This window comes from Rhopalosiphum padi, chromosome 2, assembly GCF_020882245.1.
Source record: "Rhopalosiphum padi isolate XX-2018 chromosome 2, ASM2088224v1, whole genome shotgun sequence".
Lineage (NCBI taxonomy): Eukaryota > Metazoa > Arthropoda > Insecta > Hemiptera > Aphididae > Rhopalosiphum > Rhopalosiphum padi.
In genome coordinates, this window is record NC_083598.1 from 9,250,893 (window position 1) to 9,272,657 (window position 21,765).

Consider the following 21,765-nt stretch of genomic DNA (forward strand, 5'->3'; position numbering starts at 1 on the left):
CGGCGTCTATTTTGTTATCTGTTCGATGTTTATCATCAACAAGGCACAAGTAACAACAGAGTACAGACCAACACACCGACATCTCTTGACTTAACCCTGTGGTCGTGTGCCCAGAGTTTTATTCTGTAGTTCTATTATTCCTCGATCCGTAAAGTTTGAAAAAGAGTTCGTCTTCAAAGTTCAAATGGAATCAAATAAAATGGTATGTTGCTCATAATTGTTTGATAGGAACATTGGGCTGATCTTTATATGAATTGTACGCTAAACGTTCAAATAATATTTTCTAAACTCTGAAACTTATATGAAGTTCTCTATTTGTGTATTATGTATTATCTATCCCTCTATATGTGTAGATGTTATTGCGACTTGCTATGTAAATAATCAATTACAAAACAACACGTAAACTAAACCTATAGATTATCATGAATAAACCACTTTTTGTAATTGTCATTTGTAATCATTGACCTTATCCAAATTAATTTTCGTAAAATTAAATAATAAGTATATATATTGTTTTTTTGTTCCTTTACCAAACCTATTTAACCTGTTTTGGTACAAATATGTAATTATATTGTTCTTACTATTCAATTTTTGGTTCTTGCTTGTTATTGCCCTGCTATCGTATGACTATATGTTAGTAGTATTTTATGTATGATTTATTGATTTATGATGTTGGCTTGTTATTATATCGTATGTGTAATTTTAAGTACATATATTATATTGGATTTTTATGAGTTACTACAATATTTAATATCATCTTTTTATTTTTACAATTAATATTTAACATATATGTGGCAATGTTTAAGAATTGACTATTTACGGATCCTTAACAAATTTTATAATTTTTTTGCATTTATAGAAATACATATAATTAATAATTATGGAATGTAATTATTAATTGTTAACAATTTATTATTATTATTATCAATTTATATTTATTGAAAGTTAAGAAAAATGTATGAGTGCAACATAATAGGTCACTTGGAAATAATGTATTAAGAAAAAATTACCTAATTCTGTATATCATGGTATATTATGAACATGGTTATTAGTTATTACTTAATAGTTAAATTGAATATAAAACATAAATATTATATTCTTGTTTTTATGAATAACTTATAGAATGTATTATAAATAATTAATCTTATTTCAATCAAACATATACAAATTTGTATGGTGAAAACTTCAAATACACAAAATTATATAATTTGTAACATAACTAATTTATATTATATGCTATGTGTTGCATACCTATGTATTATTTTATTTTCCAGGTGTTGTAATGGTTAATTTAATCAAGTTATTGCCAATATAATATCAGTTTTTGTTAGCTTTTACCTAATAAAAGCTTCTTTTAAAATAACATTTAACGAGCATAATATGAACATGTAATATGTGATTAATAATTAAATTCCTATGTTTCTAGGTGCAAAGTGGTGATTGCTGGTAGAAATTGTGTTCCATTTTTAAGAAGCATAGAATTTCAATACTTGGATCTCAATTCATTCAGCACTACTCGAGAGTTTTCAAAAAATATTCACAACCGTAAGCTTATTTTATAATTAAAATATCTGTTCAAATTTCTTGTGTGGTTCAATTATGTACGAACCGGAAGTTGCTTTTGAAGAAGACTTACTAATTCCACCTGGTGAAGATGTTGCTCTTCCCCCAGCCCTTGAACAAGCTTTGAACTATATTCAAGCTAAAGAATATTCACATGAAGACAACACTGAAGTTGTACAGCCTAAAATCGAAGATGTCGAGGATGATGAAGATGATGACGATGACGATGATGATGAAGAAGAACAAGTAGTTAAAATGTCTACCAAAGATCGTAAAGTAGCTAAAAGAAGGAAGAAAAAGTATAAAAAGAAAAAGAAGAAACAATTGAAAAATGAGCAAAAAGTAAAAGAAACATCATCTTCAGACAAAGAGAACAAGGTTGAAAAATTAGATATTGAGGTTGAATACATACAAGAAACTTTAAGTGTATTCAACCTTGTACCTATGTATAGGCAATATGCTAAAGTTTTTGAGAATTTCAAAATTCCTGAACCAGAGCAAAAACTATCTGATCAAGATGGTGGTCAAGAAGCTACATTACCCAGTTTAGATTTAAAGAAAGTACCTAAGCTTCCTGAACAAGAAGATGATGATGACGGCAAAGATAAAGATGGAGAAAATCAACCAAAGGGTCCTGATAAGTTGTCGAGAAGGCAATTTAAAAAGGTTACTCGTTTAAGTGTAGCTGAACTAAAGCAGCTTGTTTCTAGGCCAGATGTTGTAGAAATGCACGATGTAACTGCTAGAGATCCTCATCTATTAATACAGTTAAAAGCGCATCGTAACACAGTGCCTGTACCTCGCCATTGGTGCTTCAAGCGTAAGTATTTACAGGGTAAACGAGGTATTGAAAAACCCCCATTTGATTTGCCTGATTTTATTAAACGTACTGGTATCATGGAAATGAGAGCTGCCCATCAAGAAAAAGAAGATGAAAAATCATTAAAAAATAAAATGAGAGAAAGAGTTAGACCCAAAATGGGTAAGATCGATATTGATTACAAAAAATTACATGACGCATTCTTTAAATTACAAACTAAACCAAGATTATCTCTGCATGGTGATTTGTATTATGAAGGTAAAGAATATGAGACTAAACTTAGAGAAAAAAAACCTGGTGATTTGAGTGCTGAATTACGTACAGCATTAGGTATGCCGGTTGGTCATAATGCTCACAAAGTCCCTCCACCGTGGCTTATTGCTATGCAACGTTATGGTCCACCGCCATCATATCCAGCTCTTAAAATTCCTGGTCTTAATGCTCCCATTCCTGAAGGATGTTCTTTTGGTTACCATGCTGGTGGTTGGGGTAAGCCTCCCGTGGACGAACGTGGTCGACCTCTTTATGGAAATGTGTTTGGTACACCATCTGATTATGATGAATCCCATGTAGCTGAAGAGCAAATTGATAAATCTATGTGGGGAGAGCCAGATTCAGAATCAGATGCTGAAGAAAGTGAAGAAGAAGAGGAAGAAGAAGAAGTAAAGGAAACCGAAGAAGTAGCAATTGATGCTAGTGGTATTGCCACACCAGTTGCCGAAGGTTTAGCTACACCATCAGGAATTATGTCTGGATTACCAAGTGGTTATGAAACACCAGAATATATTGAATTAAGAAAACGAAAGATTGAATCTGAAATGGAAAGTAGTGAGCAACAACCACTCTACCATGTTTTACCTGAGAAGAAGGTTGACACTGTTCGTGGCTCTATGATGGCATCTACACACATGTATGACATACCAACTGCAGCAACAAATAAACCTGGTGAAGTTGAAGTTAGTTTAGATCCATCTGAATTGGAATTAGCTGGAGATGTAGAAGCCATGGCAGCTAGATATGAGCAAAGAATGAAGGATCAACAGGGCGGGGAAGATGATGGCACTGAGACCGAAAAGAAAAAATCACAAAAACGGAAAGCTGCTCAAGAAGCAAAAACAAGCAAAAAATATAAGGATTTCAAATTTTAAACAAATAAAATTGAAAACTTTTTGCATTTTAGAGAATATTAAAACATTGTTTATATATCATATGACTCTTTGTATATTCAATTATTTATAATCACTATAAAGTCTAAATATTATGTTATTGAACAGAATTGGTGTAAAGTTTGTACTGAACTTAAAATTAAATCCATTTAATAAAAATAATATTTAGAAAATGATAAATATTGAATTATCGTTTCTAACTCTTGATAAAATGAATTTAAAAAAAATGTTAACACCATGTGTATAATAAATAAATTATACTTGTGGATAATAAAAACAATGAAAGTATTATAGGTATGTAGCTGTGCAGAAATAATAAATAATTACACGAATGAAACTACTCTAAAACAGTTTTGTTGTATTTGTTACTTGACAGTTGACATAATTACTCTGATATATATTTAGTGTACTATTTTATTATATATTTTTTAATTCTTCTTTCAAGTTTCTATTGAATCAATTTAAAGTTTAAACACCTACATTTTATTGATGTAGAGGCGTTTCATAATATTCAATGTGTGTTAAGGTTACTATGACCAGTGTGAAATAAGTAATGAATGTACGACTGCCTTGTGTTTTGTTTATTTTCAGGTTTTGATTCGTTTACGCTTTGGTGAATAACGCCGGAGTATTTTACGATCCATTCTATCGGACTGAAGATGAATTTGATGTAACATTTCAAACAAATTATTTAGACAAGAATACAACTCAATATTATTAGTTTATTATTTTGTTGACTGTTGAGTCTTGTTCAGTTGTATGCATTTTTACCTTAGCGTTGGTAATGTTATTTTCGATACAATAGAAACACAGACGCAACTGGTCACTAGGTCGAAAGCTTACTTAGAAACATAGTATAATATGTATAGAGGTGAGGATCGAGTTCAAATTGAATATTGAATGAAAATCGTCTCGCTCTCTCTTTATCTATCACACACACATAAGCATCGATAGAATAAGGTTAGCGTGCAATCGCCATTCAGCAGTTCTCGTTTTCGAGTGCTGAAAATAATGTAATTTATAGGTAACCGACAACGATGGTTATTTTGTAGGTCTGTTCCTCTTGACGCATTTATTGCTCAACCTGTTCCGTGCACACCCTCAGACAGAGGCCACCGAAGTTACCTGCACGAGCTGAACCCGAGACTTGTCGACAACTTGGGCACTCGTTCCGTTTTGTCGTGTACGCAGCGCCCTAAACATGTCTACAGCTGTTTAAGCGCAAACTTTCGACGTCGTTGGCTGATAAAAAAAAACTTCCATCGTCTTCTCCAAACCATCCTATAGTATCGTTCGCCATCGTCTCTACAATCATTTACACACGTGTTGTAGGTATGTATCCCGTTTTACAGATGGGTAACTGCGAATGACTTGAATCTCGTTAACGCTTGCTGTACTTTAATGTTTGAATCACTTATTACCCGTTGTTGTGGAAGCTCTGGCGGTTACTGATAAATAAGACTCCCTGGGAAAAGGCCGCAGACTTCTTTGCTCTTGTTTGTGCAGCCGAACCTCTAAAACATCACGGCCAAATACTTCACGACTCACATCCGTACGTCACACATATATTGAATTATTATTTTATCGAAAAAAACTTATTTCTGCAATGTCTAACGTTTATGAAAAATACATTTTTGAAAAAAAAAAATATATTTTACTAGGTATCATTTATTGTTAGTATTTTAAGATTTTTACTTTTTTGAATGACATCCATTTTTAATCTCTTATTCAAAAGCAGAATATTTTTTAGAGCACCTACTTCAATGAATACAAATTGAAATTTAAAAATCTATTAAAAAGGTTAAATGAGACGAGCAGAGTAAATCACAAAATATTGGTCTCCTACTCCACCCATCTGCACTTTATAAGTACCTATAACCTATATAAAGACATAAAGTTATAAGTTATAACTAATTATCTACATGTCCGAAATTAAAGTTGTATAAATAACATAATACCTACCTTGGAATAAGTAGAATATTTTTGTGTAATGTTTTTTTGATATGCAAATATTGCAAATAGTAATACTTTATTTCTATTTATTTAATAATAACTTATTATTTATTAGTAATAAGTGATTTTGCCACACATTTCATTAATATTCAGTAGCTCTCAACCGACATATAATTAAATCGGCCCCGTATGCTACTGCATACGAAAAAAATTTCAATAATACTATTAAAAAATAATTATTATTTTAATTTGATATGATTATTTTCTGGCTGTAATTTAATGCACCTAACTTTTATTATCCAAATTTACGATTTTCATTGTTATAGTCATTATTTAATAGTAACTAGGTATAGATTTATACTTAATACGTATAGATACTATGTTGAGTCTGTTGAGATTAACGAATGTGAATGACTTAGCGGCTCACCCGAATTACTTTCAATTGAACAGCTTAGTTGATGCATTTTGAGAAAATTATTATAAGAAACTAAAAATATTTTAGATTCTAACTTATTTTATTTACATATTTACTTGTTTTTTTTTTTTTTACTTAATTTTTTTGAATATTTTGCTGTTAAAAATAATAATTATTAAATTTTGAGTGGATCGAGTGAAAATTCTTGAACAATTAGTATTTGCTATAGTTTTTTTCCACAAACCTTGTGAATTCTAGTTACGCCACTACTTGCATGGTGTTTTCCTTGAATAAGTTATAGTTAACCAATCTTGTAGTTGTATTCCAGCCTAACCTTCTGGTTTCCTCGTTTATATACCTATTGAATAAACTTGCTCAAAATTGTTAAAAATCTTGATTTTTTTTATTTCGAAAACATATGCATAGTTCAATATGATCGTTGTTTCAAAACATGTCAAATCAATACTTGAATAACTATAGTTAAATTAGGTATACGTAATCTACACAAATAGGTCTTATTGAAACACTAATTACACCCCTAGAAAACATTCAAGACTAGTCTTAATTAAGAATCTTACTTTTAGGAGCTGCAGACTTACAGGTATTTATTTCACGTCCCAATTTTAATCCAAACTTATCATTTAATAAACATCGCCATGATATTATTACTTAAGGAGTAATGGCTTGGTATATTTACATCATAAAATAAATTGTTTAACATTTAATTACATAAGGATATTAAAAAAGAGACGTATAAAAATGCATTATGCGTAATTGTGTAAAGGCAATACACGATTGTTAATTGTTATCATATTAACTTATATAAGATCCATAGTTAAGAATACGGGCGTTGATATTGGGTAATTAGCTGACTCAAAAAAATGTTGTTAATTATTAAAATATTTTATAGCTGACGCGGAAAACGTATAATATTATGGTTGCGAGTACATACAAAAATCCCATAAAAAAAAGTACTCAGATTTTTCCCAATTTTTCAGTTTTTCTTTCTAAAAAAACATTATTCGGACTATTGGCTATTGCAAACAATTTTTTTTTTTTTTAATGGGTCTTATAAATAAATTATGCGCTAATTATCGAACAGTATTTCAGTTTATAAACCATATATATATATATATATATATATAGTCATATAGATAATAGATAAATAAATAAATATTAAGCATGTGGGTTTTATAGGGACTGCGTGGAAATCCTATAGATTCGGATTCTGCCGAGGCCACAGGGCGAACAGTCGGCTGCAGAAATGAACAGGATTCCCGTTTGCGAGGTGATCGACCAGCGTCCGTTGGCCGACAAAGAGTCGCCGTCGCCGTCTTCCGTATTCCGGCCGCTGCCCGGCGACGAGTGCTCCATCACGCTGACGGACATACGGCTGCAGGCCCCATCGGCCGACTGCAGCCTGTCCGCGTGGTTCCGCGGTGACACGGACCGCGATCTGGCGTTTGTGCTCGGCGAAGCGGACTGTACGGTGGACAGGGGTCTGGAAGCGGTAGTGGCCGACATGCGGCCGGGCGAGCTCCGGGAGTTTTGCGTGGGCGACGGGCGCGGGGGTCGAGTCACCGGTCGCGTCTGTTTGTCGGCCGTGCGGAAGGCAGCCGGCGGTGCGAGCTGGCGCGGCGACGACAGGCTGAAGCTGACAGAAGCGGCCCGACAGAAGGACGCGGGCAACCGGCTGTATGGACAGGGCCGGTTCGCAGACGCGTTCCACCGGTTCAACCGGGCGGCCAGGGCGGTGCTGTTCGTCCGGGACGTGGACGCTGTGCGATCAGACCGAGACGCCATGTACGTGGCCGTGTGCAACAACATGGCCGCTTGCCAGCTACAGCTGGGCAACTACGAACACGCCCGCCAGCTGTCCGGAAAGGCGCTCGCCATAGACCCGAGCAACGTCAAGGCCCTGGTGCGCCGATGCCGGGCGGCTGCCGAGCTCCGCATGTTCGACGGTGCCCTGGTCGACGCCGTTCGCGCCTTGGACATCGAACCGGGCAACGCGGTTGCCGAGCGATACCGGGACGTGGCCGCGCGCGGCGTGGATGCCCAGAACGCTCGTTACGGCGACATGGTCAAGAAGATGTTCGCCTGAAACGGCCCAGCTCGCTCGCAATTGCCCGTCATACAATTGTATTCGTGCTCATATGATGCGTAAAACGACCATATATATTATGTGCCCATAATAGTAACATGCGATTTTCAACGTGCAGTGCGTGTAATAAACAACGTTGCCCACACGACGTACGAGTTATTCATTTATTGTTGTTACCTGTAAATGGCCTGTTTAGGCACACATATACGTCAATTATAAACAATAATAATAGTATATCCTTTTTGTGTTATTATTGTTTTTATAACTGTCTCATCAGTGTATAGACTTCACACCTTCATATATAATACGCAGCTACGTTAACATGTTGTATTTTATAGTTTAGTTGTACTACTAAGGCACTTTAAAGGTGCCTAGTGCTCTAGTGTACTACCAACTATACTATATTGCCGTGGTAGTTATATGTTGACGGATGATCGGGATACAGACCCAGACGGCTCAGTAATATACAATGGGCCACTAAAATATGTCTCATTCAAACTTAAAAACAAAAATTTAACTGCTCTACATTGCGATAAAATAATATTATTTTTAATTAAAAAATTATAATGTTGGGGGATATAAATATATAATCTGCATCCTGCGACTTATCTCCTCCTATGCAAGGCACTGTACCAAATTTTTGAACCATCACGAGTGCGATATACTTGGTTGTAAAACAATTAAATAATTCATTTTTTTTAAATAGATAGTTTTTTTATAATTCATTTTTAAAATATCCTTACATATAAATAATTCCATCTTTGTTTAAAAATTCAATGAATGGACTTCTTTAAAAAAAAATAAAAAATACTTATGTACGTTTTTAAAAATATTTCTTTTACATAATTTTAAGTCTTTAACAGTGGCAGATCCAGGGGTGGCAAAGGGGGAATCCCCCCCCACAAACGCCACGTAGTTGCCCTATGTCCTTATGTCGTAGATATTCAATTTTCTCGAGTCACAGTATTCAATAATTTTTGTATAGGCGTTTATTGTAAATATCGTAAATTCGTAAAATTACAATTCTGAAAATTTCTCGGCAGTCTAATAATAGTATTACATTGGTTATTACGTTTCTTTATCATAGATCTCGTAAATATTGACTGGACCGTCGACACAGACGTTCAATAGATAAGATAAAATCAATTACATAATAATATACTATATATAACTCGACACACGACAAACGAGTAATGACAATCTTTACTCTTTAGTCTTTAGTATCTATGTCTGATGTACTAATAGCATTGATTAAATATACTTAATATTAAATAAAATATATAAATATTATAATAATAAAATAATAATAATAATAATAATTATTATATTATATTTAATCAATGCTAATAGCTAATCTGTTATTACTTATTAGTTATTCTTATTACTTAATAGTTAATACTTATCGTTTGCGCGCAAAAAAACACGAAATAATCCAGATTTTTATTTTATATCACGGTCACCCACGGCCCCTCAGCCCCTGTTCATTTTTCGACTAAAAAACTAAATATACGTATTTTTAAGATGGAACCTTACTCGCGATGACTCTAAAAACGCGGAAGCCGGTACAAGGGACCGTCGGAGCTACCGCCCACATCCAAATAATGCCGAAAATACAAATTTTAACCACCTAAGTACGGTAAAAACCACTTTTTTGAAAAAAACTCGTGTGCAAGTTTTCGCGGCGATGGATTTATTTTTCGACTATGAAACTTAACACGCATCGTCAGACGGGTTGCCGAAACGGTTTGAGCGCAAAAAAACACGAAATAATCCAGATTTTTATTTTATATCAAGGTCGCCCACGGCCCCTGTTCAGTTTTCGTCATTTTTCGACTAACACGCATCGTCAGACGGGTTGCCTAAATGATATTTGCTTTATTTTTATTTTTTTACTTTTACTATATTTTGGTGAGACATTGAGACGTCTTCGACACCGACATTGTATTTGTGTACGATCTCAAACTACCATGTGCGATTTGGATCTGCTTTTTTATCGGTTTTTATGCTTCCCCGATTGCGTTCCGCTGTTCGTCAGCCTCTGCCCGCATTTTTGCGACGTATAAACGTCGTTCGCTATGCGGTTTTTATATTGACGTGCGTTGAGTGTGCCACCACTTCATGGCAACCTACTTGGTGTTAAACGCTTCAGCACGTTTTTAATATTTTTATCAATGTTGTCCGGCTTCTTTGCCGGTTGTCGCCCACTGCACTACTGTTCATCGTTACCTTTTTACGTGCAATGCATTACACGCAGTCTTGCTCTAACCATATATACTGTTATATAATAATATTATTTAATAGTATTAATAATAATAATAATATTATGACGTTTCGCGTCCATCAAGCAGCCGGTCGTATTGTGTCGTAACGATTAAAAAATATAATTATAATTGTCGAGCTCTCGTAAATTAGTAACAATAATTCAAATAATTGCCATAACTGCTATTGGTGTCGTTACTTACAGCCAGCATCGTAGTCCACTCCGATACCGCTAGCCACCGTGTCGCCGTCGCCGCCTAGCCGCACGTGATTGCAAAAGGCTGGTGTCGTTCAGCTGGCCGTTAAATAGAGTGGCTACAACGCGTCTAAAACAGATTTGTTATCGCCTTGTGTAGAATTTTCCAATCTTTTTAATATTATGTAGATTAAGTGCTTCGCTACCTTCCGCGGATAATCGAATCACGTTAGACGGCGCCACGGCGGTCGCACGAATAATATAGACACCGAATTCGGTCGCCTATTGGCTCTTATGAACTATAATCATTGGTATTGCACTATCTTGTGGTTCGATTGCATTCTAAACGTATGGCGCTTTGTACATACTAAGACGCAACTGAATAAACGGCGTTTCTTATCCCTAGCCGCCTGAAAAATAGTCACCCAAGTAAGTAGGGTGGCCCAACTTTAAACTCGTATAACCCGTAATAACAATATTTGCTTATTGTGCTTTTCTAACACAAATTGTTAATTCTTCAAATTACAAAAAATTTATATTATATACTTTATGTCTGGTAATGTTAAAGAGTAAAGACTAATAAAATGTTAATTAAAACCGTCATAAAAATTCTTCCGAATACAATTTTATAGGATTGTGACATGGACAAATATTAATAATTACTTATATTTCTTTTAGTTTTTAATTGTATTTGTATATGACTATTGTGCTTAATAAATAAATTGTTATAAAAATAATATAGCATATGATAGTGTCCGTACTGGAAACCGTTGCATAGAAATTAAGTAGTTTAAATCAGAGGTGTGTTTAGATCTGTAGGAGGGGTGGGATTAATTTTTAAATAAATAACTTGAATGACCAAAAATATAAATCGCATAAGATATTGAATAGAAAGATATATCTTTAATCGTGGTATAGTTACAGAGTTACATAATATTACTAACTTATAGCCTATAATAATTAATAAGTATGAAAATAATTATAAAACATTTTTTTTTCATATATTTATATTATATTATATAGATTACATTTTTTTGTTCATAGTTAATATTTTACATAAATAAATATTTACGAGTAATAACATTTAACAATTAACTTTATTATGATAAAATACATATTTCATGATGACTGTTTATTATGATTGCTGTAATGCTGTCCCAATTTGAGTAGGTGTTTAAATTAAAGTTTATACGATAATAATATCTTGCTAGAGTATTTCTACAGCCTACATTATAGGCAAATAATAATTATAATAATATATTAATATATACAAATTTTCCAAGAATATTCTACTTTGGAATAAGGAATGAAAAATACATGTTATTATTAAAAAAGTAATTATTTTTGAGCAACAATGTTTTTAAAAATTTAAAATTACTTAGGATGTAAAAAAAATATTTTCAAAAAAATTAAGTTGTTTAGTGTCATCTAAAACATTACTCGGTATCTATAAGCTATTTATATAATATAGTACTAAAAGTACTAATTACCTAATAATTATTAATATGATAGGTATTATGTTAATTTAATAAATATTAATAGGTACTTACCTGTATTTAATACCAATGTACTATCGAGGAATTATAAATTTGAAGTGTTTATTCATTGTTTTTCAAAACTTGTACTTATAAATAAGAGTACCTATTTGTAAATGTAATAATTTGAGTTTTTAAAATGTTCAGCAATATTATGTGGATATAGCCATCAATCAAAAATACTTCGATATTTTTTCTAATAGGTAGCTAATATAAGTTCCAATTTGGTAGGAAGTCAAAAGTAAAAAATTCCCTATACTTTTCTAAATTTGGGAAAAATAAAAAAATACACACATAAATTCACAATTTTGATATTTTGTTGCAATTCAAATAGAACATGTCTATAATTCTATGTTGAGCGTGTGTTTGACAGAAACAGAAAACCACCGCTTCCAATCCCTTTAATTTACAAATATATAATGTTGTATAAATGTACAACATATGACTAAGTTATATAAAAGAAGTGGATTAGAAAGAAGGCATTGCATACTTTGATAAATGAAGTGGACTATTAAGTTGTTTGAAGAAATTAAACCAAAATACTTTTTCAACTACCCAGGCTTTGCTTTGTAGAAAAAATAAGATAAACGTATATTATAGTGTATGCTTAAAATAAAAATAGTAAATATATTGGATGGAACAGATTATGGTTTCATGTTATTTTAAAGGAATTAGTTTCAAATAGATGTTTTTGGTTTACTTTAAGTGTTGATTGAAAAATTTACAACATTATTAACTATATATAATAACTAATAAAATACAAAATAAGCTTCATTAAAAATATAGAACATACATTTAATTATAAAATTATGAACACAACAACCTATACACCCAAAACACAGACAATCAGTGTCGTACTATAAATGTAATATACTAAGTACAAAACATCTAGTATCTTTAACATTAAAACTATACTCGCAAAAAATTTAAGTTGCGCATTCACATTATATTGGAACAAATAACTTAATTTTGATTGCTCTACTTTTACATAAAATACCATTCGTTCAAATACGATTATGAAATACAAAAATAAATAATATAACCCTTGCTTTTATTATTATTTTTACTATAGTATAAATCCAGAAAAAACAACAGTCCCGTAATTAACTTAACATCCATGGCACTTAAAATAGTAATATTTATGTACATACATTTTAATCTTAAACCCACAGTAAAATGGTTATTAGTTTACATTAATTATTTATTTAGGTAATATAATAATATATATATTATAATTTTTTACCAATAAACAGTTGTGTTGAATGTTTTTACATAAAACAATAGTATAATCCATAATTAACATAAATCATGAATATAAATATAATAACTTATGCAAATAAAATAATTTAAACATCAGTTATTATTGCAAACATATTAATGGTAATTAGACATAACAGACCTAACAATATTAGCCGTATGTTAATTAAAATATTAAATCCAAATGAATATAGCTGTTAGAAAATTTTACGGCTTGGTTCTAGTCACCACAATTTGAGCAATTTATCTAAGAGAAAGTATAATTAAAATATATTTGGAAGACTAAGATGGGCCTTTCTAATGAAAAATAAATAAAATCAAATAATATTAAAATGATTGTTGAATTGAGTATGCATATTAAATGAGGAAAAATATTTAGATATAATAATATTAAAATTAGGTTTTATTTAATAAAAATTATTACTCATTTTTGTATTGTTAGATCTATAGTAGAAATTTCCTTGAAACAAAATGTATTATTTGATTTAGATTAAAAACTAATGAAAACATATTTATGGATTCAACACAATAAATAGTATTAACCATCAATACACATTAACGTTAAAAAATGATGATAAACAATGAATTTCACATACAAGTAGATAGGTATAACATTTTATATATATATATAAAAAAAAAATATATATAATCACAGAAAGTTAACATATGTGTGCCATTTATGAGACGAATTAACAACGTCATGAGGCAATATTATATCATGACTGTCTAAACCTGTCGTTCATCTCGACGTGGGAATTCATTCTTTGCATTGGTTTTTTTCCAAATGGTGACTGAACACCAGTAATAGGAGAAGTTGTATTTTTCACAGCTATGTTGATTGCTTGATTAGTAGCCTGTTCTAAACTTTTTTGAAGGAAAATTTCATAGCTTGGCTTCAAAAACTAAAACAAATTTAAATAATTAATAACTATAACAAATATTTTAATGATAAATAAATAATACTAACATTATCCCACGTAATGTTAGCTGCATCATCAATAGTTGAGCCTAGTTCACTATGTACTCCACTGTACCTGTAACAGAATACAAAATCAAAAATATTTATTAAGTATTTGTTGAAACTTTAAAAGCATAAAGTGGTAATAAATGCTAAAAAAGTTATTAACATTCATGAATCACAAGTATCATTAGTATTAGCAGGCATTAACAGAGCTAAGCAATAATAATATGATAAATCATTGTTTATAAATTGTTATAATATATTTATTTTTCACTCATTTACTCTATGTTTATACTAAATTAATTCTAAATAATGCGTAAAAATTGTATGAATAAAGTTAAGCTTTTTCATGACTTAATGAAGTGTGTTCAATAAAAATTTAGACTAAATTTCTTACAGATAAACTTGAAATATTATTGGTAATATTTTTGTACTAAAATAAACTTAACATAATTTTTAGTTTTTTTTTATATATATAAAAAATTAATTTCCCAACCCACATTAGTTCTCATTGACAAATCACGTTCAAAGTTATGATGCTTTATATAAAATCACAATTTTGAGTTATTATGGAACAATAAGTATGCATTAAATTTTGTTTAAAATCAATAGTACGAGCTATACCAACTGTTAACTCAAATAGAATATCTTATTGAACTGTGTTTGTAATTGAAAGTTTGAGTTTCTAATGATTCAAATATTATAATATTAATTATTATGGGTATATGGATATGATTCAAAAACCTAAATCCAATTGCCAAAGTTGAGGAAGTAAATGCATTCTTTCATAAAATGATGGTAGAACTAAAACTTTAAAAGCTCTAGCAAATATATAAAAATGTTTTAAAAATGGCAAGACTACTGGAAGCACTAAATGGTACCTAAAGTACATTATTTTGAAGGTAATTTATTTAAATAGAATCAATAATACACTATGTCTAGGTGTTAATTGAACACTTCTCGTTTACATTTTTAAACTAGAATGGAAGAATGGAACCTCTGAATACCGGACACTCTAGGTTGCTAAAATTGTATCGGCTATTTAGAAGGGAGAAGGGGCAAATAAAAAAATGAACAATATCAAAATATATCAAAAAAAATTACACATATTTTTATTATTTCTATGTATGAACTTGTATGTATTATTATTTTTAAAAAAATAGTTATTTTAGCTCAATGGATATGCTGCATAAAATGGCTATTACTAATTATAGAGATAAATTATAAGGGTATAATATTGTGTTAAACATACATTTTAATAAAATTTATTGTATCAGTACTTTAGGGGTTTTCCTTTAGAGAAGTATAATCCGTCCAGTTCATCTTGGCCATCTGCTGACGTAACAAACTACTAATACAGTTGATATTACTTTATATTATAAAATAGTAATCATAATGGTTGCCAATGGCCAAGATAAACTGGACTGGTTATAGTAGATATGTCCCTGTTCCCAAAAAATTTACGCTATTTAGAGGGGTTTTTTAAGGAAGGTACTACTTTATAATGAATAAATTATTAATATACTTGCCTTATATACGCCCACATTATAAGAATGAGAAGAGCAAGACCCATAATTAAATTAATACCACTGGCTACAGAGTACATTCCAAAGAAGTTAAATATTCCAGATATGAAATAACAAGCAACTGCAACTGCAAAGAATACTGCTGGTGTACGTGCAGATTTGAATACATTTTTGCTTTCATTTTGTGATTTAAACTTTAAGTAATCTTCATCGATATCCTAAAAATTATTTGAGTAATTAATCAATTTAGTAATGCAAAGTAATAATTATGAATATATTGTCTTACAGTCTCTAATTTAAATTTGTATGATTCTGAGAATTCATCACCCCCCATTTTTCTCTTTACAATGAATTGTTCCAAAGCCAAATCTTTGCTCTTAATATGTTCCTCATCTAGTGAGTTGGTGTTCAAATATGGTCTGTTACCACCACAAATAGTATCCATCATCTGGCGGTACACTTCTCGAGCAGATGCAACAGCAGATAAATTATTTGCTTCAGCAGTTGTCTAGCATATAATAATTAAAATTTTATTTTATTATTTTTTTGCTTACTTTTTAATATAAATTTATTTAAACTTACAACAAGCATAGATTTTGGTTCTGGCAGTTCAGCTCCAGTAAACAATTTAATATATGCTTTGAAATATTGGACTAACTCTTTTGCTTTTACTTTTTGTCCACCAATCTCTTTCAAGATTAATTTGTTTGGCTTCAATAACATTGGTATCAAAGTTAATAGGTTTTGTTTAAAGTCAGGTTCAATATCTAAATAATAATAAAAATAAATATTTAATCCCACTTAAATATTATTATAATTTATTTTTTTATTACCTGAAAGTTTGCCATCAAAGTTAGGATTAGTAGCAACATTCAGACCAGGGTGAGGCATTAAATAACAACTGATATCGGAAAAACACGATTTAATGTGTTTTCTTAGTGACTGAAGTTCTGGATGTTGTTTGTCGGATATTTGCAGTCTTTTGTCTAATATTTTTTGCCCACCTTCTGCGCCATATTCAGCTTCATATGGAAAACTCCAATCCCTAACCAAGAACTGTAATTTTTGGAATGGCTTTGTACCAGTATCTTCTAGTGCTAAACGGCCATATTCGGTGAACAGCTAAAAAAATAATAATTATAAAACTGTTCATCAATTAAGTAAATTGAAATAACATCAAATAAAAAATAATTACTTGTAAATGTTGTAAATCATCTTCTTGAATATTAAATTTTAGGTTATATATTTGGATTGAGCTAAGCAAAGTGCTTAATGCAAAAACTGTGGCACAATCTTTGACTGTACTTTCACTATCAAATGTACCTTGGGTATCTAGTAGTATGATGGCTACTTTTTCACCATCTTCTAAAGTAGCTTTAAATACTTCAGACCACATAAGAATACCTGTAGTATCTCTATCAGATCCACCACGCCAGGTAAATCCATCCAATGGCTTATCATCCGAACCAATCCAATGAGCATCTTCTTTTATTAGGTTTAAATGATACTACAATGATATTATGTATTAATAATATTATAATACTTAAGTTAATTAATAATTTTTTATGATTATTTACTGTAGCTTTCATGTATCTGAGGAAAAAATCCATTAAAAATGATTTTCCTTTTCGGTAAGATCCAGCAACAGATACCACAACAACATTTCGATCTTTAACATCATCCTTCAGAAGAATACTTTCAAGAGCTTCTTCATCGAGTATGAATTGATGATCTTCTTCAGCCAAAACTATTGGTACGGGTTTACCAACATTTATAGCATCTTGAACTTCTGCCATAATGTCTGCAATAATAATAGTTTTAAATGATTATTCCATGTTATTAAATTAAATAGTAATTATAGGTAGGTACCTAAAATATTAAAATATATTATAAATAAAATATAAATAGATAACTAAAAATATTCTTGGACTAATTCATAAAGTTGAAAAGAATAATATTTTTTAAACACAACTGTGATAGATATTTTCTTGGTAATGTTATTTTTCGTTTAGATAAATAATGATAGTCTAAATGTTGAGAGTATATTATTGAAATTGATAATAAAAAATTTAAATTTGTAGCTATCTTTTAAATTAAAAATAACATTTAGTGCTTAAGCATTTTAAGACTTAAAGTAGTAAATAAAAAAATTAAATAAAAATAATTCATTGGTTGTTTATCTCCAATTATAATACTGATTAATTGATACTATTTAAAGCTGCAGGTATATTACATTATGGTTTAGTATATTATGTTAATAAAGAAAAAAACCTTTTTTTGGCACAATAATACAGTATACCTATAGATAGGTAGGCAATTAAAATACAATAAAAATATCAATTAATATTGTAATAAATATAACATTATAATATTATTTTGTTTTTAGTAAGATTCTAGTAAGTAATAACTAATATAAATAACATTTTTACTAGATAATATTATATTATTTTACAGGAAGAACCCTAATAAAATATGAAATATTCATGGCAGCAACTACTATATTATTATTATTATTATTTATTTTATGTTATATGACACTTGGCGCCACCCTTAATTCAATTTTAGGTATTTTAACTTTAAATTTAAAACTAGGTACTTACAAACAATATAAAATGTAACTACTGTTTAGGTTAGGAATTATGTACATTAATTACCATGAAATTACTTTAAAAAAATGTGTAATGCTACTTAACCTGTTAGATTGTACTATGATTTCATGCAACCTTCTAACAATACAACGAGGTCAACAAAGAAGCATGACAAGCTGATTTTCTCTTACTCATTAATAATACCAGATAATAAAATGTATGTTTCAATAATTTACAAAAAAAAAAAATATTTATGTCAACTAAATTAAACTGTTAATTAATATACGTTTATTTAATTATTTAATAACTTATAAAAATAATAATTGTACACAAAATTATTTTAAATTTCTTTAAACAATTATATACAAATTAATGCTTTTAAACAACAATGATTAATGAAGGTAAAATAAAATATTTTGTTTGGAAGGCGCTTTGATGTGGAAGGAAGGCCAGATGACCTGGAAATGATTATTTGCCCAAATCCCAATTGGCCACCAGTCTGATGGTATTTTAAGACTTTAGAAATACATGCCAAAGTTTAAATATATGTAGAATTATATATGAACAGTTACAAAAAATGTTTGCACCTTATTCAAAAATAAAAGTAAATAAGTATAATAATTAAATTAATTGTAAAATAGTTGCTTTCTAGTCAAAGTACCAAGGGAAATACTTTAATAAAAATACAATTTCAGAATTTATTCCCAAACATTGATATTTTTAGAAATTAACTAATATTCAACTGTCATACATAATAAATAGGTAAGAGATTTATTCTATCAATTTAATATGGCTAATAATATCTACAGACCAGTATAGAAGTATACAATAAGTAGTTAGAGTCTGTAGCTTAATTATCTTAAGAAGTATTAAATATACACGTATTTGTGTAGTAAAAGATGCAAAATAAGTATTGTTAATTTTTTTTACAAATATTTTCATAAATACGAAATTTAATAAATTATACAACTTTAAATAGTAAAATATTCATAGGTTAGCTAAAAACTGTAACTACCTGACTATTTTATAAAACAGCTGGAGAGTAAAACACCCAACAGCTAATCTTTTATGTATTAGATAAAATTACGTGTTATTGATACACTCATGTTTATTAATCTGATTTAGACAGTAACTATTTGATTGCTGAAGCTGGCAGAAAAAAAAGCATTTACAATTTGTGGGACAGAAAGAGGTTTTGTCTAACTTTTCAACCAGCATGAAAGTTTAACTTTAGGTGCAAGCATGATAAAAAATGTATCTACTTGTTCTATTATAAATATTTATGGATTAAAATACATTTTAAAAACATTAATTTATTATGTATCAATTAAGGTTTTTTTTAAACATGATATAATTCAGAATACAATCTTATATAGAGAGCTCTCAAAATAATAGAATCAGGCACAGAGAAAAAAAATACAATCCAAGGGGAGAGGGGTTGCTCTTTCACCCACCCACTTTATTTGTTAGTCATCTTCCATGATACTATTTAATTTGTTTTTTTGGTATGATGAACAGAAAAACATTACTAGATAATATCTGCATTATAAAATATAATTTTTAGTAATTAACGAGGTAATTAATCTAAAACATATAATAAAAATAAAAATTAGGACATCTATTTAAGCTGCCACTATTCCATTACATAGGTATATATATATATATATATATATTTTATTTATACTTTGATTGAAATAATATGATTATCTGTGCTTAATTAAGTATGTAGACTAAAATAGAATAGTTAACTACTCGGTTAACTATAATAATTTATAGTTAAAAATAAATTTTGTAGAACATTTCAAAAATGAGCGTGCTATTTCAAAGAATCAAAGAAATTAATGAATTGATATTACCTAATTCATTTTTAAATCAATATCTAAACAATTGATAAAATGGTTAATTAAATAAATTGATACTTATCACATTAGATGTTAACTAATACATTTGCAATGTTTTTAAATTAAAATGCAAAATAATTGTTAATTTAATCTATACAATTTAAAAATGTACTAGGTATTTATAGTTTATACATATATCACATTTTATGTCTAATAAACTATTAATCAATGTGAAAAATATCAAATTGATAAGATAATTAAAATGACTTTTTTTTCTGACGAAGAAATACCAACTTATTTTAACGATTATAAAAGTTATCAATAATTTCTAGTAGCTACCTTTTAACTTTTAAATTATGTTTTGGATTGGGTATATTGAAGTTTATCAACAAAATAACAACATTACCTATTTGATTACCTAGTAGTTGAATAAAATTATCATGGTAAAATTTAAATATTGTAATTGTTTATTTAGCTCTTTATACATAATACATACAAACAAAACAATTAAAGCAAAAAAGCATGTTCTGTTATGACGAACAGGTGATACACGAGTTTGCATAATGGATACAAGAATGTTTTTTTGAATACAAACACAAGTATATTGAAAACCGGCAGTGTTTTAAAACAATGTTATAAATCTGTCAATTATCATATTAAACTGATTCTTTATTTTGTGATAACATTTTAATCCTGACAGCAGTAGTAAAAGAGAGCAAGTAATGACTATCCTGGAGACGATAAACTTGTTTAATTGTGCACTAGCACTTAATTGCAGGTATACACTGAGATTAGTAGCATTGAGAGTACATTAAATTTAGAGGACACTAAATGAGGAAGGGTGGGGGAACATTAAAATTGAAATCCTAGTTAACAGTTCGGTAGCAAGCCATTGAACAATTCCCGCCTCGTCTTCGTAGCTTTACACGAATATTTCGGGATACCATTCGTGTTTTGCGTCTTATGGATTTTGGACGTACTTACCGGGCGTAGGTAGTACTCTGGTCTCTCCGGACGCTCTCTGGGTTGAACGTGTACAGTTTGACACGCGCGCTGCAGTGATTTCGCGAACCGATCGTCAAATGTTTCAAAACGGAAAATCCTACCGGAATACTGTACGGTAGGCGCGAGGACGGGGAAATAGAAATCACGAATTAAAATAAATTAAATAACACACATAGACACGACACGATCGCATGCACACGAAAACGTCAAGAGACACTGTAAATAATCGAATATTATTATCTCGCACTGACACCCACTTGTTTCAGTGTGCAGTTGGCCCACGGTCGGTGAAGGAAAAAAAAACAAACGTCTAAAGTCTAATGTCTATCATTAAAAAAAAACTTGTTTATCGTGTATTTGTGTTGACGGCTGCGCGTTATTGATGCGCCTGCGCACAAGACAGCCGCGCGGAGAAACTGCCGCCGAAAACCGTTGACGTCATCATAGCCACAAGCAGCGCGATCTGGCGGACGGGTGTCAGACATACGTAGATCGCATAATAATAATAATTAATAAATAAATAATTATATTATATAAAATTAAGTACTACTTACTAAGTACTAGTTACTGTTATGT

General features: G+C 30.3%; 3 protein-coding genes across 3 annotated transcripts; 2 read left to right on the plus strand and 1 right to left on the minus strand.

Annotated features, from left to right (window-relative positions):
- The first annotated feature begins 42 nt into the window (after nucleotides 1-42).
- On the plus strand, nucleotides 43-3,659 carry LOC132922331 (splicing factor 3B subunit 2). The gene is made up of 2 exons (XM_060985799.1): nucleotides 43-202; nucleotides 1,427-3,659. The coding sequence occupies exon 2, from the start codon at nucleotides 1,600-1,602 to the stop codon at nucleotides 3,529-3,531; it is 1,932 nt and encodes a 643-aa protein (XP_060841782.1). The 5' UTR covers nucleotides 43-202; nucleotides 1,427-1,599; the 3' UTR covers nucleotides 3,532-3,659.
- Nucleotides 3,660-4,887: 1,228 nt separating this feature from the next.
- Nucleotides 4,888-8,255, plus strand: LOC132922334 (uncharacterized). The gene is made up of 2 exons (XM_060985802.1): nucleotides 4,888-5,101; nucleotides 7,115-8,255. Exon 2 carries the CDS (start codon nucleotides 7,182-7,184, stop codon nucleotides 8,019-8,021), a length of 840 nt encoding a protein of 279 aa, XP_060841785.1. The 5' UTR covers nucleotides 4,888-5,101; nucleotides 7,115-7,181; the 3' UTR covers nucleotides 8,022-8,255.
- A 4,530-nt stretch (nucleotides 8,256-12,785) lies between these two features.
- On the minus strand, nucleotides 12,786-21,549 carry LOC132920665 (atlastin). Its single transcript, XM_060983225.1, has 9 exons — nucleotides 21,169-21,549; nucleotides 17,333-17,556; nucleotides 16,951-17,262; nucleotides 16,589-16,877; nucleotides 16,338-16,522; nucleotides 16,042-16,263; nucleotides 15,759-15,973; nucleotides 14,236-14,302; nucleotides 12,786-14,170 (listed from the first exon to the last, which is right to left on the minus strand). The coding sequence occupies exons 2-9, from the start codon at nucleotides 17,549-17,551 to the stop codon at nucleotides 13,985-13,987; spliced, it is 1,695 nt and encodes a 564-aa protein (XP_060839208.1). The 5' UTR covers nucleotides 17,552-17,556; nucleotides 21,169-21,549; the 3' UTR covers nucleotides 12,786-13,984.
- Nucleotides 21,550-21,765: the final 216 nt, after the last annotated feature.

Bases quoted from the DNA above. Each gene is read 5' to 3' on its own strand.
- LOC132922331 (XM_060985799.1), top strand. From the start codon at position 1,600: ATGTACGAACCGGAAGTTGCTTTTGAAGAAGACTTACTAATTCCACCT.
- LOC132920665 (XM_060983225.1), bottom strand. From the start codon at position 17,551: ATGGCAGAAGTTCAAGATGCTATAAATGTTGGTAAACCCGTACCAATA. The intron at 16,878-16,950 runs GTAATTATTTTT...TTATTTTTTTAG, and splicing joins ATGATTTACAACATTTACAA to CTGTTCACCGAATATGGCCG. The intron at 14,303-15,758 runs GCAAGTATATTA...ATTCTGTTACAG, and splicing joins ATAATGTGGGCGTATATAAG to GTACAGTGGAGTACATAGTG.
- LOC132922334 (XM_060985802.1), top strand. From the start codon at position 7,182: ATGAACAGGATTCCCGTTTGCGAGGTGATCGACCAGCGTCCGTTGGCC.